General features: G+C 39.1%; 1 protein-coding gene across 2 annotated transcripts in view; it reads right to left on the reverse strand.

The window, feature by feature from the left end:
- The window catches only part of Armh4 (armadillo like helical domain containing 4), a 102,093-nt gene that overhangs the window by 80,135 nt on the left and 3,610 nt on the right, over positions 1-18,348 (reverse strand). For both annotated transcript variants that reach the window (XM_021182300.2, XM_021182299.1), the window contains exons 2-4: positions 11,132-12,509; positions 8,625-8,873; positions 6,655-6,846 (exon numbers count right to left, since the gene is read on the reverse strand). In XM_021182300.2, the coding sequence (XP_021037959.1) occupies positions 6,655-6,846; positions 8,625-8,873; positions 11,132-12,509 (1,819 nt within the window). The remainder of the gene's footprint in view (positions 1-6,654; positions 6,847-8,624; positions 8,874-11,131; positions 12,510-18,348) is intronic.

The raw sequence follows: 18,348 nt of genomic DNA on the forward strand, positions 1-18,348 counted from the left end.
CACTGGAAAGAGAGGCCCATTGGACTTGCAAACTTTATATGCCCCAATATAGGGGAATGCCAGGGCCAAAAGAATGGGAATGGGTGGGTAGGGAAGTAGGGGGCGCTATGGGGGACTTTTGGGATATCATTGGAAATGTAATTGAGGAAAATATGTAATAAAAAATATTAAAAATAAAAAAAAAAGTTCCTGCCCTCAGTGCATTTGGTTAGAGAAGGTAATCTATTGTTAGAATAAGCCCTTCCTTCCCTAACTGTTTTAGGCTCTGTGTGTTTCATCAAAGCAATAATGATATGACTAGAGCAGGCTTCTGTGGGGCATGTGATTCTCTCTCTGAAGGTTGGACGTTAACATGATTAATAGAGTTAATCAGAGTGTCATTAAACTGCTGCTTTTCAGAGTTAAGGGTATGTCCTTCAGCCTTGAAAGATGAGAGACGGTGTGTATATTGGAGATGAGGGTCACTACTTGGCCTCAATTAACTTATCATGATGAAATCCTGGAGGTTTTTAATAGCATTTCAGTAGGGTATATTTCCATGGGTTACTTTTATCTGGAATTATCATCAGTGTAGAAAGAGGTAGCTTAGCTGCAGAAGGAGACTTTAGGAAGCAGCATCAGAAGCTACCAAAATCAGAACAAATTTAATGTTTCCGAATGTGATGATTTTTAAAACTTATAGGAGTATTTAAGTAGATACATCTTTTTTTCTGATTGTTTCCTTTGAGGATAATGTATGAACATGAACATTAAGTAGAATATGATCCAAGAGTGGTGACTCATGCCTATAATCTCAGAACTTGAGAGGCTAACACATGGGGACTGATACAAGTTCAATGGGAGCCTCAGTTATATAGTAAGTTCCAGTGCTATAGGTGGGGCTACAGAGTGAGACCTAGCCTTAAAAAATAAAAAGTAACACGAAAGCAGGTAACAGTAGTATGACACCCGAGCAGCATCAAGGTGATGAATACAGTCGGCCAGATTGCCAGTGAGGGTTCTTATCCTTACATCCATCTACATATCTCTCAGGTTTGTAATAATTTGTACTCAGCAAAATGAAATTCTCATGTTTACCTCAGTAAAAGAATATATACATACCTAAACACACACATACAAACACACTCCTACAGATGTCCTCCAACCTTTGTGCATGCACATACACACTCACACACACACACACACACAACAAACACATACAATAATGTAAGCTTAAAATATTTTTAAAAGAAAATAAAAAATACCTTCTCTGCAAACATCCAAAATACTTTTGATATCTATACATGATATCATAAAGAAGCCCTTTATTATTTAAGATTAATACATGCTAATAGGATTTTAAAAATACCTTTGAAATTTTTGCAAGCTATTATATACTTCCAAGATACATATTTTCTTCAACTGCAGGAAACTCATGACACTTAGGAATCTGTGCATGAACCACCTGCCTCAGAGACTCTCTATGGTGCAGGAGCCCAGCTCAGTCATTTAGAACAAAACCTACTTGATACCTGAACATCCCTCTCAAGAGAAAAAAAATACAGCTTCTAATAAATAAAAGATTTGTTGGCCTGAGACTGAGGACATGGCTGGCTCTTCTTTATTGCCTATTCTGTCACATCTGATATCTATCTATATCTCTATCTCTATCTCTATCTCTATCTCTATCTCTATCTCTATCTCTATCTCTCTGTCTATATCCAATCTATATCTATATAAAATGGGGTCTCATTTTGTAACTCTGGCTGGTCTACAACTCAGTGAGGACCAGGCTAGCCTCAAACTCATAGAGATTAACTTGCCATACTCTACCTTTTAAGAGCTGAGATTAATGGTATATGCTACCACACTCAGCTAAAAAACTAATCTTAAAGACTAGTTCATCTCCCTGGTATCAAATTAGAAAATTTTGCTTGGGTACAAATGTTTATAAGGTAACTTATCATTAGTGTTATACATATAGTATCTCTTCACATGAATTTAATATTTCCCCACATTTGAAGATTTGTCACATCTCCTTTTCGGTTAGCAACAAACATAATGATAATTAAACATATTTATGTAAATCCAAATACACAGAAAGATGAGCATATATGCCATTTCATATCTCTGTAGCCCAGAGCTAATGTTTTCTCCTGACCTTGAATCTCTGTTCATGTTTTTAATACTTTCATTTTCCACCCTGCATTGTGTAATTTACACATCGATCATACGTCTTCTACTAAACCCGAGTTTTGTTAAATCAAACCTTAATTTTTCGTGGTATTCTCTGAGTCACCAAATACTTTCCAAACACATTCATAATCACAAGTGTAAATAACAGTGTTAGTCTGCTGAATATAAACAAGACACAACTCTGTCTTCATCCTTCATGTTTTTGGATGAGTGTGTCGAGCAGTACTGGGCTGGGCAGGAAAAGTACACATGTGCACACATATACATGCATGTTTACATAGTTGCACACATACTGTACACACACACACACACACACACACACCACCCCACAGACCAATTGAGGGCATCAACTCTGCAACAATGTTACTAAATTTTGTGGGTAAGAATACTCAATGGTAAGAAAAAAGATGTCAGAAGAGTAGAATGAATATCAGCTGTCATGTGTGTGCCTGTGTGTGTGTGTGTGTCAGAATTAGTGAATATTTTATAGTAGTGCACTCTAATTTTAATTTAAAACACCTTTGAAATACCACTGACCAAATGAGTATTATAGCAAGCATGTGATACCCATTCTGAGTGCTGAGAGATCTGCTCTTCTACCCAAGAGAGTTCATAGATGCTCAGAAGAGGCTTGGCACAGGTGCCTGATGATGCATGATGACTTCAGGGCAAGACAACAAAAAGACCCACACTAAGAGGCAATCAATAACTGAAATGTCTGGCAATCTATTTTTCAAAATCTGTCACAGGAGACCCTTACCAATGATGCATAGAAGGCTAGAGAGTTGGCTCAGAGGTTAAGAGCTTTTGCTGATTATACAGAGGACCTGGGTCAATTCTCAACGTCTGTATGGCAGCTCACAACTATGTGTAACTTAGTGTCCGGGATCCAGTGCCCTTCTGGCCTTTGTGGGCACTGGGCATCCATGTAGTTCCCGTACATGTATGCAGGCAAAACACCCATTCACATTAAGTAATATTTTATATCAAACAAGCAGTATCCTCAGAGGAGCTTTCAAAAGCAGTATCTGAGAACTTGCTCTTTAAAGCCTCCTAGGACACCTCGGAATTGCTTTCTGACTAACCAATAAGAAATGGCAAGGCTTTTTGACTTTAGTGTCAACTGCAAGAAGACTATCATATTGCCAAAACTATCACCTCAGTTGCACAAAAAAGTGTATCCTTTCAAAAAACAACTTTCTGTCCCAGCTCATGGGAGGCAGAAGCCAGTAGATCTCTGTGAGTTCAAAGCCAGCCTGGTCTACATACAGAGTTGCAGACTAGCCAGGGATACAAAGTGAAAAATTGTCTCAAACAAAGCAAAGCAAAACTGAACAAAACAAAAATCTTACTTTCTCCTGAAATTCTTATGTCACATGTAGAGAGAAACATATGCTTCACCATGTTTTTATGCTGTATATAAATAATTTATAATTATTAAAATAAAATACACATAAAAAGTAATCCTCCAGCAAATCAAACTATAGTTCTATTATTTCTGAATTTAATACAGAATTCTTGTTTATTTGTTAGATTAACAAAAATCTGTATGCAGTGGGCCATTTGAAACAATGAGGAACTGGGAATTGTCCGGGATAAGGCATAGTCTTGGGACTGAACTCGAGGACTTGCACGTACTAGGCAAACACCCTACCATCAAGCGACATCTTCAGTTTCTAAGTGTTGAGGTATTCAAGCACTGTCCTACTCCCTACAGTATTGTAGATTTTTAGCATAGATTAATTTACTTTTCCTCAGAAATAAACAAAACACACAATTTTAAATTGTGTAAAACAAACAGATATCCTTTACTACAGTGGTTCTCAAACTTCCTAATGCTACATTCCTTAATAGTTTCTCATGCTGTGGTGACCCCAACCATAAGATTATTTTCCTTGCTACTTTATAACTGTAATTTTGCTACTGTTATGAATAATAAGGTAAGGTAAATCTCTGTGTTTTTGATGGTCTTTGATGGACCCTGTAGAAGGGTCATTCAAACCCCCTCTAAAGAGGTCATAACCTACAGGTTGAGAACTGTTCTTATGCCATAGGAGATTAAGTGTATAAACAAATAAACACACAAGTTTGTGTGTTTGACAGGGTCTGATGTGTCCAGGCCTGGCCTCAAACTCATTCTATGGCTAGGTCCAAGTCACTGTGAATTACATAGTAATACCCAGTCTCTAAAACAAAACAGCCTTAAAGGCAATTAAAGAAAATGTACTACAACTAATAAGTTATTTTGGAATAAATTATTTTGTTCTGGTTGTAATTCTGTGGCAAAATTGAAATGCTTTCCTAGGCAACATCTCATACTATGTTTACATTCCTAGGCAAGGCAGAGAAACACAGGTTAAAAAATGAAGGCCCCTAATATATCCAAGAATTTGATAGGTTCATCCATTTAAATACACATGGTGCTTTCATCTTTCCAAGATTTAAATGCCAGCATAAATTTGTGACATTTTTAATACATAGTAATTAAAGATAAATTCTGCACCTCGGTCTTTAGGAAAAATTACATGCTAATCTAATTCTAGACCTTATCTTAAGCGCAATAATGTAACAGAAAGAATGGTTTTTAACCAAAAATGTCTTTCCGAAACCTTGGCAAGAAGCATAATTCAGTTCAAAACCTGACAAAATATATTCTTAAAATAAAAAAAAGGAAGAAACTGATACTGAATTGTGTGGAAGAAAAGATCTCAAACCCCAGGATATCTTTAGGCACATCAGAAAATTTCTCACATATTTTAACACAACTGTCATCGTCTACTAAATTTAGAAAATTACTACAGTTTTACTAGTATAGACTATTCACAAGTACATTCTTTTCCTTTGATTTAATGAGTCTTGCCAAGCAGAGCTGCCATCTATATTTCAAGTCAATTTAAGGAAACCTGATTTTTTTACAGGTAGCATTCAAGGGAACTGGAAACATGAGGCTATGGGCTCAAAGTCACGTGGTATCTGTCTTCAAGGGACGAGAGAGGGATGATGACCTCTCGGACCGTATTGACCTGCTTTTTAAGTTAGCATTCGTCTGTGAAATTCTCCAAGTCTCTCTTCATGTGCTATGTTTCTTAGTGAGCAGATTATAAAGGCCACTCTGGAAGGCTATAAGACAGGCTGGAGAGATGGCTCAGTGGTTAGGGGTGTGCATTATTCTGCAGAGGATCTAAGTTTGATGTCCAGCACCCATGGAAACTTCCTATGACTGTAGTTCCAGAGAATCTTAAAATATAAAATGAATCTTTGGGAGGAAAAGCCTCTCCTATGCATCCTGCTGAACCTCTTCCCTGCAGTAGAGAAAACAGAATCCCAAAGCATTCTCTGTCCTCTCTCCTAGGACATGGCTGACTGCCTAGGAGCCTCCCTGTGGTCTGGGTTAGCATAACTAGATTCAATTACTTGCATCCACAATGTGACACTCCTCACCTTTCAGGGTGCTGACTCATGGAGTCATATGATTGTGGGACCTCACTACTGTCTTATTGCTTGTTGATGCGCAGCTATGCCCCAGTGACACTTTTCATGGCTGAAGCCAATGCCTCAGATAGTACACTTTGCCGTGAATTTCTCAGCCTTAAGTAATAAAGAGACTGTCTATACCTAGACAGTAACTCACCGATGTTACTAAGAGAATAACCCAGCACTGACGGTGATGCTATAAAAACACAGTAAACATTTAAAGCTTCATAAAAGAAAAAAATTCAGTTAAAAAGTGCAGCTCCTCCGTTTAAACCCACTATTCTCATCCTGCCTGCATAATGAAACCAACGAAGACACTCATTTTGAACGTTAGTCACAAATTCTGCCTATGTAAATTTAACTGGAATCCCAGGGAGAGACCTCAGGCAGATGGTTTTTGTAAAAAGCTCTTTAGGAGGAGTCTGGGAGTCCAGTGTTTACCTGCAGTTAAGGTCACACATCATGGTGTGTGTGTGTGTGTGTGTGTGTGTGTGTGTGTAATATACTGGGATTCATTGGAAGCTCTCCAAGTTGAGCCTAATGTTCAGCTGCAGTAGATGATCACATACATCCATATATACCCACATACCTACCTACATGCATACACATGTGTATTTGCATGCTAGGGACTGTTAACATGTTCCTTAAAGGACAATATTATAAATACTCTGAGCTATTCAGGACATTTAGTCTTTGCTACCAACCATCCCAGTTTTGAGCTATGGCCCCAAAGCAGCCATCATCCTCATGCAAATGAGGTGTGCACCTGGACTGCAATACGGCTTTACTCATGAACACTGACACTTGAAGTTTATAGAACTAGTGCATGTCCAAAATATTGCACTTGTATGCTTGTTAAGCAATTTGAAAATGCAGAAACTATTCTTAGTTCACAGGCCACGGAAAATCAATGGTGTAGTATACTTTCCTAGGCCAGTTTACCCAGGGACTTTCTCACACACCAACTTAGTTGTTTCTCAAATGTGTGGGCAGAGACAAGAATACCTTCAGATTCAAGTTGTTCTAGGCCATAGGAAGCAGCTGTATTTGGGCGGCCGATAGATGGACTTGTTCTTCCCTCAGAAGGGAGTGCTGAAGAAATTGTGGGAGCCTCCACAGTCATTGCAGGGGGTGCCACTGGAGAGCCCAAAACTGGTATGAATTCTTCACTTGCTCCAGTGATTGTGTCCATGAGATCTGCCAAACACAAGCGACAGGGATTGACCCATAATATAGTCAACACAGAAACTGTTAGCATTAGCTTTGAAAGGCAAGAAACCAGAAGCACAATAGACTCTGTACTCAACTGTAACTTAAATTACAATGTCTTCTTCTTACATCAACCTAGCTACACATAGAAAACATTTTATCATCCTGAAAAGGTAATGCCTCAAATCATAACCTTGCTTTAAACTTTAATCTCCCACTTACTCTACTGACAATATAATAGATGATACAGAATTTTGTATGGGGTTCCAAAGGCAGACAATTGAATAAAAATGTTTTAAATTAAATACTAGGGAATACTTTGGATAGACCAAATATGCTTCACAAAAATCAAGTGGAAGAGTCTCTGCCTAGATCTGTATCTAAAGTAGACTCTAGTTCAAGGAATGCAAATGATCCCCAAGTTTCTTCCCACATCAAAAGAATCTACAATAGTAGCTTGAATCATCACAATGTTTCCAGACAGATTTCACTCACTGCCAACTTTATGAATCAGAATCTCTTTGGTTGTAAAGTCAGAGGGAATATATATTTCCCATAATATACAGCTACTGAGCCCCATTGTACTCCTTATGGGTGAATAAATTGCTGCAACAGTCATGATGAAAAAGAGACATTGGCTCTTAATGCCAAACACTCATACATCCTATGGCCAGCAACTCACTACCTAGGAGAAATTCCTTTACATGCCCAATGTACATGCAGAAGAGTGGTCATAATAGCAGTATTCACAACACCTATACCCAGAAATGGCCCAAATGCAGACAGAAGGAATGTGGATGAAGAAACTATAAATAATGAGATGTGTTTTCATAACGGAGTATGATACAATGGTCAGAACAACAACAACAACAAAAAAACCTACAAGTCATTTGCCTGCTAGAACAATAAGTGAAAATGTTAAGTTCCAAAAACTTCATCTGTAGTATAGGATTTCTCTTAGAAAGTCAAAACCACAAAAATTTAAAATGTATTCTTATAGTAGTGAATTCAGATATGAGAAACCAGGAAGTGGTGTGAACTGAGGTAAATTATGAAAAGATAATTGATAATGCTGGTTACGAGGAGAAAGCAAGTTACCACTGAAGGCAAGTATCGCCAGAGTTCATGAAGGTTATGATCAAGACTCCAGAGTTGAGTTTTGTGTTGCAGTGTTTTGTTTTGTTTTAGAAGAATTAGGGGACTGGACTGAAAAGTATTTATTATATTGGTCCAAGTATCTCAATGAGTGCATAAAAGTCATGCTTACTTGGAAGAAACAGAGAAACAAACAAATATATACATATTATTCTCCATTTCTTTATATATATTGTAAAAATAAATATATACACTAGAAATATATAATATAATTTAATATAAATATGTATTACATATATGTGTATATATACCAGCAATAAGTAGATATTATTGGAAATGAAAAGAGGTTTATAAATGTTCAGAAGCTTACCTGGTGCCCCAGTCTTAAACAGGGACAAAGGTGAACCGAGGTCCTCGCTATTTTTATATTTACCCAACCCTGGCTCTTAGGTGGGAGCCCTCAGGAGGCTTAGACTTGGGACCCAGGAGAGAAGTCTGCCTTATAGGTTGATAGTATAGCACATTTCTACAAGCAAAGAGAGCTGACCATCTTTCCAGGTAGGGAACATGTGTGTGCTGGTGAAAGGGCCAGCTGCCTCTCTCATCCCAGTAGTTAACAGTAAAGATGCACACTGCTCCCTCAAACACTGAGCCCACATTCCCCTACTGACCTTCCACGGAAGAGGTAAGTTTGAGAGACAAAGGGACAACAGTGGTGGAGGCTGGAGTGGCCAGAGACTCCCATCTTCTGGACAGCTCAGCATCACCCACTTCAGCAGGCACAGGAGAGAGGGATGGCATGCCCTCTTCAGGCTCCCCACTGCCTCTGGGAACCTCGATGGTAGCCATATGCTCTTGTGTCACCACAGGTAATATAGTGTTCATTGCTTGAGTAGCCATTTTTATCTCTTGAGTGATGTCTGAAAAGGAGGGAAACATTTTAAAGTAGACCAAATCCTATATATTAAATTCACTATGAAGTTATAAACAGAAAAGGGGCAGCCAGCTCTTTCAAAGACTAGAACAACAAAGAGACCTTGGGAATCATGGACCAGTAAACAATGTTACTATTGCTGCTCAGGGAAGTTGTAGAACAATCTAAGACAGAAATAAAGAAGTTAGTGTAAAAACAAATAAACAAACAAAAAAACCTAGAATAAAATTGAAACAAAATAGGAAGATGACTCCTGAGTTTTTCAGACATATTTGAATACTAACTCAATCAGTCTGTTAAGAAATAAAGTATACATAACTAAATTATACTAAAATCTTTCAGAAGAGCTTTTGCATATTAATGTTCTCATTTGCATAGCATTTGCATAGCCATTTCACTAAGTTTAGTTGGCATAAAAAAAAAAAAAAAAAAAACAATAATTACAATTACCAACCACTGCTCACCTAGCTTCTGGGATGGACAGACAAGATAAACAGTGTGGAGTGTGCTCTTAATTAACCCTCCACATGTGTTAAAGGAATGAAGTCTACTGGTGATTTTTAATTTCTTTCCCTATTATTTCTAGACAATTTAATTTTGGGTTTATAAGCTCAGAGGATCAAAGTGGTTAGTATTACTGGGTAAATAGTTACCTAATTATTTTTGTTGAGAAATATAAAAAAAAATGTTCACATAATTCTCAATGATGTCCAAATAAGTATCAAATATTGTTATTAAACTATTTAAGATATAAATAGTTCTTCTTCTTTCATATTTTCACAGGTTTTTATATATTTTCACGACAAAAATTTTGGAAAATATTAAACTACATTAGTTACATGCTACTGACATATTGGTTGAGGTTAATGCTTCTGGAAGCTGTCCAGCAGATGGAGAACGTTCTAAAGCATCCCTGGTCCCTACCCAGGAGAAGTCAGCAGGAAGTTTCAAGCAAAGGAACTGAAAGCATCTTTACATATTGCTACATGTTCTAAGGAGGAGTGGGTCTGTGCTAAACAGTTCATTGTGGACTGGTTTATTGCTTATGTTAATTGACTTCCCAAATTGCACAAGAAGTTGCATGTCTATGTGTGCCCCAAGCTCGTTCTAATTGGTAAATAAAGTTGCCAGTGGCCAGTGGTTGAGCAAGGAGGCAGAGGCAGGACTTTGAGGGTCCAGGGGAGGGAGAGAAGCTTACCATTTCAGGGAGAAGGTCCAGGCCTGAGGAGTGTAGGAAAGGGACAGAGACATTGCCAAGATGTAAGAGTCTGGGGTTGTGGCCCACAAGGGCAGCAGGCCAGAGTCTGTGGCAGCCAGGATGGAAAAATAGGTTTTAGTAAGTAATAATTCAGAAATAGCAGAGGGGAGAGTGTGTTAGCTGTGGGAAGGTTTGGAAGTGGCCCAGCTGCTGAGCTGCTTCGGGCATATTAAAAATAAGGCTGCATGTGTGTGTGTCTTTCATTCTTGAATCCAAATAATTTGGGTGAGTGTAGAGGAGGCATGCACACCTGCTGGGGAGTTTAGAGTGGGATAATTAATTACCACTTCTGTCCAAAGGTGAGGACCTTGACTTATATACAGAGTATGATTTTAATGGAAAATATAAGATTATTTGAATACTTCTGTCTTCAGTTAAAAAGTGAGTAACTATTTCTAAGTCACCATTAACAGGTAAAACCAGGGTTTAAAGAGATGGCTCAGTTGTTAAAAATACTGGCTGCTCTTATAGAGGACCCAGGTTCAAATCCCAGTATCCACATGGCAGCTCACAATGTCTATAACACCTCTTCAAGGGGATCCAACACCCTCACTAAGCCATGCATGTAGTCAAAACACCAATGAGCATAAAATAAAACTAAATAAAAATCTAAAACCCAAAAGAAAATAAACAAACAACCCAAAGGCAAACATGGCAGCATACATATTTGATACTACCACTCAGGAAGCAGAGGCAGGAGGATAACTATAAACTTCAGGCCAACTGGACATTTTAAGTTCAAGGCAAACCAGGACATGCAGTGAGATCCTGTCTGGGTGCTAAAGTAAACAAACAAAATAAACAACAGTCCTAGTAGTCAGGGGCAAAAGCAGAAACACCGTGAATTCAAAGAAACCTTTAAAGATCCCATCTCAAAAATTTTCAAATATGAATAAAATTTTAGAAATACCCAAATTGAAAATTTTCAAATTAAACAAAGCTTGGGGATGTTTTGTTATTTTAATTCTTTAGGTTTTTTTCCTTACCTTTTAACACATTTCCTGCTTCCTGCTGTGGCACAGACTCATTTTGAGAGGTAGAAACTGCAGTCTCTGAGGAGAGCTGGGTCCTGTCCCCCTGGGTAGAGGCTCTGAAGCCTCCTGCACTTGGAAACAGCTTCATGGTGGAAACTTCAGGGTCTTCTGCCAGACTCATGGGAGTGAAGGAAATCTGATGGGTCAAGACTGGTGACCTCTCATCCCCCAATGCAGTCACCAGGGCTGTTCCCAAGGCTGGTTCTCCTCCCAGGAGCCCTGGAGCCACCTTTAAAACTGCTGTGGAAGTGGGGCTCTCCTCAGTCCCCTCAAAGTTCTCATAGGTCTCATGTGGAGGTTTTGTTCTCACTTGAGTCTCTGCATTGTCTCCTGGCTCTGGGGGCCTCCCCCGACTTATGCTCTCAAATTTGGTGTCATCCCACTCCTCACTGAAGACAGAAGAGACTGGGCCAGCTGTGCTGACACTCACTGTGACCTTAGTGTCCTCCAAAATACTGCCGGCTGTTGATTCAATAGTCAGGACATTATTGGGGACTGTCACCAAATACTTGGTGGTAGTGCTCTGGCCATCATCAGCTGCCATCTCTGAGGGTCTCTCCCTGTCAGGCTCCTTGTCTCTTGTAGAATCAACACCAGGAAAGACAGTAGTTCCCATGGTTGCATCTGCTTTGATTATCTCAGGTTCTTTGGTATTTATAGAGAAAGAAGGTGAATTTCCTAAGCTAAATGTTTCCTGACTTTTAGCTGCAAATAACTGGTTATCTAAATAATCCACAGAACCATGTGTTACATCTGTGACTGCTTCTACAATAGGCTGGGTACTCAAACTGTTATAGGGTCCCTCCTGGTCAGGATTCAGAGAGGCAGGTGAAGATACAGCAGCAGTTAACATGGCCTTGGAAAGGCTGTGCTCAGTAGACATTCTTTCAAGCTGGCTGGGGCCATGCTCTTGTTCACTGGCTGAGACCACAAGCTCACTGGAAGAGTAAACACCAGGGCTGGTAGGATGCAGAAGCCCAGCTNCTGGAAGATGGCTCTCTTTGTTGACTGAGAATACTTTATGTAATGGTATCACTGAAGGTCCTTCAGATAGTACCATTGGAGCTTCAGAGGACATCTGCTGCAGCATGTACTTTGGAGCAAAGGAGATGTTTTCTTGGTCATCTGTGTTCATCTTCTGGGACTGCTCTTTCTCTGCATATTCTTGTGCNGTCTCCCTCCTTTCCACCTTTGGGAAAGCTTGGCATCCTGTAGCCAAGGTGAGGAAGAGAATGCTACAGAAAGCCACACAGGTGGGCATCAGAGTTGGTCTGCTCATAGTGGATGGGAAAAACAGGTTGAAAGAGTTGACAATTCCAGTAATTGAGTCCTGTGGGCAAACAAAGCATGTCACACTGTTATATGGATGTATTTTGTAAAGAACCTGCTTTATGTTAAACCAGAAGTACAATGACCTCCTTGACTTCCTCAGAAAGAAGGGAGGTCAGAGATGGTTGTTCTATTTCTTTGTACCCTTGAGACATGGATAACCCAGTTCACTTTTTCCTCCTTACTTCTTCAGCCTATTTGACTTGAAGCTCCCTGTAAAATGGTATATAAAAATCACTGTAGAAATAGCAGTATGGCTAGGAGGTGGAAAGTTAATGTTACAAACTAATGTTGTCATGGTCTGGATGATTGTCTCTATAACTCAACTGAGTTCTAATCATAAGGATAGTGAAGGATGGATAATTAATAAGACTAGGGTCCCAGACAGGTGGTAGTGGTGCATGTCTTTAATCCCAGCACTTGGGAGGCAGAAGCAGAAGCAGGCAGATTTCTGAGTTCAAAGCCAGCCTGGTCTACAGAGTGAGTTCCAGGACAGCCAGGACTACACAGAGAAACATTCCCTTCCTTTCTGTCTAGCTTGTGAGAAAAAGTAAATACTTGGCAACTGTAGCTCCATATCTAACCAGAGCCCATACTTGCTGCTGTCCTTAGGTTTGACTTTACAGAATCCAGAAATGTAGGAGACTTATTTGAGGGCTTTTGTTGCTCTTGTAACTGGGACTTCTTACAATTCTCCTACTCTCCCCAAGTTATGGTATGTTGCTACAGCAGTCAAAACAGAAACTATGCTTTCAAACTTGAAAAATATCAAAACATGCTGAATGAAAATCAGTTATTTTTATGAGCTTAAAAATGTGTGTGAATGATCTCTAGCCAAAATATATTTTTTAAATGTTCAAACTATTTGAAACAAAAATAATTATACACAAAACCTCCATGTTTCAAAATTTGAGAGTCATAAAAGATACTTAGGCAACACAAACATATTTTTTAATGTTCAAATTTTTATTTCTTACTGGTTAGCTATGATTTATGCTAATTATATTTATTATATTCTTCAAACTATTCACAATCTCATTGCAGCTACAACTACATCCTTATAGCATCTTTCTTTCATATAGTTTAAAGATTTACGAATCTTTCTATCCATTAATCTAGGCTGGTCTTTAGAGATCATAATATTGAAAATTTACCAAATGTTGAATCCGCAGTACAAATAGGAAAAAATATCTAAGATTCTACATTTTTTTCTCAAATGTTAATTTCTGAAATTAGAATCTAAAAATTGAAGCCTCATTGTTATGAAAGTTACATTTCTTCGTTCACTCACATCTAACCATCTAAACTGCCTACCTAAATAGGCACATGCTGTGGAATTGTGAAAGACAGAAATCCACATTTCCATGAGGTTTTCTCCACTTAAGTATTTCAAAGCTTTCATATGTACCCCATTTAGTCTTTTGGTGTTTATTTTGTTTTGTTTTGTTGTTGTTCTCTGTCTTAAAACTCACTTTGTAGAGTAGACTGGCCTTGAACTTACAGAAATTGACCTGCTGTTGTCTTCTGAGTCTTGTGACTAAAGGTGTGCTCTACCATGCCCAGCTTCCATTCAGTCTTAAAAGTCCTGAGTGTGTGTGTGTGTGTGTGTGTGTGTGTGTGTGTGTGTGTATCAAGGGTCAGGTTTCTGAGACACTCCCAAGTTTTCCTGAGAAACCTTGGGTCAGAAGTCATTGGATGAGTAACATCCAAATTCTCCATGTCCAGAAATGAATAAAGCCACAGATATTTGCTGTGCTTTAAGACAGTGGGTTTCGAGAGTAGTGTGCCATATCCAACCTTGACTCCACAGAGAAATATAGGAAGAGAACCTATGAGTTGTCAAGTTCCATGTGCAGAAAGTAATAGCATCATCAAGATCATAACTAGCATGCAAAGAAAGCTGAAACCAGAGAACCTAGGAGAAACATTAAGCTTGCCCATCTCTCCATACCACCCCACCCCCCAGATCCTTAGGCAGTGGAAGGGATTGCATGTAGATGGCAAGGGTTGAAGCAATTTTAACTAAATATTAAGTTGCCTATGTATATTGTGATGTTAAAAGGAGAAAATATGGAGAAGAGAGTTGAGAAAAAGAGAAAAGACACATGCCAAGGCACATCATATTTGAGAATGTCATTCTACTTTAGATGGGCCAGAAATTCCCTTCTTCTGTAACCAGGTCGTGTGAGCCTAGGGAAGGGTGGTCCTGATGCTCCAATTTCTTTCCTTAAAACAAAGACAAATAGAAGCTGTGAATCAAAGTGTCCATGGACAGACAATGCGTTTACCCCTTTGGATTTCTGTGTAGACAAACTGAACTAGGAAACTATATTAATATCGTAAAGGACAAAATACTGATAACAACTACACAAGTCTCCAGTTTATTTCCGCTCTATTCAGGAAGCTATCCATCCTTTTTTCACTCAGTGCCATCTTACTAAACATATTAGATGATGGGAGGGATGCCCCGGGGACTAGGACTGGGGCTCAGAGACAGAATGCCTGCTCAGCATGCACAAGGCCCTGAGTTCAAAAAAGGATATGGCCTAAAAGCTGAGTCTATGTGAGTCTGGATAAAAACCGAAACATCAAGAATGGGGAGTTTAGAGGGACATGGACTAGCATTGAAAAATAATTTCTGAATTTACATTTCTTGTTGCCATGTGCTAGTGAATATACCTCTTCACTTCTGCCTTTGACAAAATGGGGAGTTAAGAAAACACACCATGAGATCCCCTCTACCTCTCCGATGGTATACTCATGTCTTGTTACTTACTATGAAGTAAAACAAACCTGAGACTGTTCCTGTAGTCTCAGCATTTCTCCATCACGGAATGGAGGTGCCCTCACATGTGAATGAGCACTGTACACTTTATGACTTGTAGTCTTGTGGGCTGAGAGGAAATTTTTCTGAACAATTTAGGTTGAGGGGAAAGGAGGGAAAAAAAAGTAAAGTTTTAAGTAACCTCAACCACCTTGCCAAGGCAGAATTCTCCTCCAGGGTCTTATTTCATTTACATCTAGAATTCTAGAATGTCTGTATGCAGGGAATTTTGTTTCTCCTCTAAAAGACATTTCTTCTGTGATTCAGCGCTGGCCACCTGCTTTCTAAGTCCAATTACAGCAGAGAAAGTGGGGGTGACCACAAGTCTTTGGTAGGTCTGTGCATGGAGGCCTTATGCTCCTTTTCTCCACCATTGGAAACAACATCCCAACTTTAAAAGAAACTGATGAATGGCCTGTAGGAATGGCAGCAGCAAGCAGCCTGCCACTCAGAGGAATTAGCAGATGACCTTCAAATCCCTCCATCTCTCAGGCTCAGTGCAGGTCCCCATCACTGCTCTTAGGAGTTTAGCATCAAACACCGGGAGCTGCATGACACCAGAAAATATGAAGAAAAATCAGACCAGTCAGGTTGATGCTAATATTCTTAACCCTAAACAAACCCTCTAGCCATGTTTTGGAGTCTCTGGCCTTTGCTTTCTTTCCTCTACACTACACTCCCCTTATGTGGCCAAGTGCCCAGGAGAGAGGAAATGCTGAGCAGAACTTGGCTGAAAAGCCAGGATTGTCTTTAGGCTGCTCTTCAGGGAGAAGGGAAGAGGGAAAATGTCACTGTTTATGAGCATCCGTGTCTCAGGTTAAACTATCTCAGACATTAGAATACTTGGGGAACAGAGGGAAGTTATTCTCTTACTTTCTGTTCACATTGCATTTTTGGTGCTATTCTCTCTGTGTCTCGCCATGTTCATTAGTTCTCACAGACTCTAACCACATTCCTAACAGATAGCAGATATTGGTTCCACCTACTTTAAAAAGCATTCCTTAGGGAGCTAATCAATACCACTTTGTCTGTCACTTGCTATCAAGGAACCCTGATGGCTTCTGCTGTTGTCTGAATAATTTGCAGCATTTTTTGCCAGCAGTGGGCAGATAAGCTGTTCTGCCAAGCATTATCTTTGACAATCTTAAATAGACACAGTCCAGAATTTCCTTTTTTATCAAACTTGCATCTTCAAGCTCCAAATACCATGAAAAGAAATGTTAAAAAAAAAAAGAAAGGAAAGGAAAAGAAAAGAAAAGGAAAGAAAACAAGCAAACAAAATAAACCTGACAACTGTAGCTATAAGACTTAAACCTAAGGTTTTCTACACATTTACTTGGTCAATGTGTTCCCAACTGAGATGAAGGCTATTATTGCTTCAGTTGCATTACCAAAACAAAGACATGACAGGGAACTCAGTATGTTAAACATTTTTTTATTATGACAGGGCTCATAGGGTAAATTGAATTTCATAACTATTCTAAAAGGACTTTGAGCATTGCCCTAAGAGTACTGAGGCACAGAAAAGCTCTGACAACTGGCTCTTATTTACAGAATTACTATGGAAAACTGAGAAGACCTGGAGAGGAAAGATCCAGGCTCATAGATCCCCTTGTCTGCTGGAAAGTCGAGGTTGTGATTGGGCATCCCTTTGTGGGTTTGCTCTTCTTCCTTTCTATCCAGATGGATGCTTGAACTTCAAGGAAAGGAGGACACATTCTGTAATGTCTGCAGCAAAATATCTGCAACTTAAACTGCCAGACAACCTTCCAGTTCTGGATGGGGTCTTTCTTTGTCTTTCAATGCCTGGTGACCAATGGGGTCTACCTCAAACTCAACTTCCTTTTTCACCCAACTTTCAGTATCAGCTTCATTTATTTTTCTCTTTGAAATCCCAGAGTTCCAACTGCTGTGAGTCTGTCCTTTATTTTCCCTCTTGAAGTGGTTGCTGCCTAACTAGATCCTCATTATTTTAATTGCCTTCTAATTGGTGAATCTGTCTAGACCATCTCCTTTGTAATACATTATAGACCACCCAGATGGTTTGTTCTTGAGAATAAAATGATAGTGATCAATCAAGAGTAGCTACTGCTTGGGTAATGTTTTGTGTCAACTGCTGTTAAGAGCCTGATGGAAATTTACCTTATTTAATCTTACAAAATGAGGTAGGTTCTACCATGGTCCTGATTATCTTTAAGATGAAAAAGCTGCACGTTTACAGAGGATAAGTAACTTGCTTCTGTGATAGCTTGTAGCCTTGTTTGATCTTTTGGAGTCTTTTAGACTTCAATATCCTTGCCTTTGCCATCTGGCTTCTCTGTCTTCCCAAGGCACAGAATGTAATGTCCCCAAATATACAACCCCCCAGCTGTGCATCTATTATCCAAATCTTACACCAGGGCCAAGCAAATCCCCATCTTCAAGCAGATGCAGCCCCCACTTCAATGCTTAAGCCTTCATATTGATTCTGGTTCTACCATGTTAGCCTGAAACTTGCTCTGATGGATCTCAGAAAACAGATGCTATCTATCTATCTATCTATCTATCTATCTATCTATCTATCATTTCTCTCTCTCTCTCTCTCTCTCTCTATATATATATATATATATATATATATATATATATATCACAACATAAACACACAAATTGGCTCATTCTCTTCCCATTATTCTCTCAGTTTCTTCACCACTAATTGTCATCTCACTTCAAAGGAGATAACATCACTTGTACATTCAAATTGGTCTTTTATGTTTCCTTTGTTTTTAATGATGACAACTGGATAGAGGAGGTAATCAGTACATAGCTGGTGGCATGGAATAACTATGAGTAATTATTTATTTTTTTAAAAGATTTATTTATTTATTATTATATGTAAGTACACTGTAGCTGTCTTAAGACAGACCAGAAGAGGGCGTCAGATCTCATTATAGATGGTTGTGAGCCACCATGTGGTTGCTGGGATTTGAACTCTGGACCTTCGGAAGAGCAGTCGGGTGCTCTTACCCACTGAGCCATC

The sequence above is a fragment of the Mus caroli genome, chromosome 14 (genome assembly GCF_900094665.2).
Source record: "Mus caroli chromosome 14, CAROLI_EIJ_v1.1, whole genome shotgun sequence".
Classification (NCBI taxonomy): domain Eukaryota; kingdom Metazoa; phylum Chordata; class Mammalia; order Rodentia; family Muridae; genus Mus; species Mus caroli.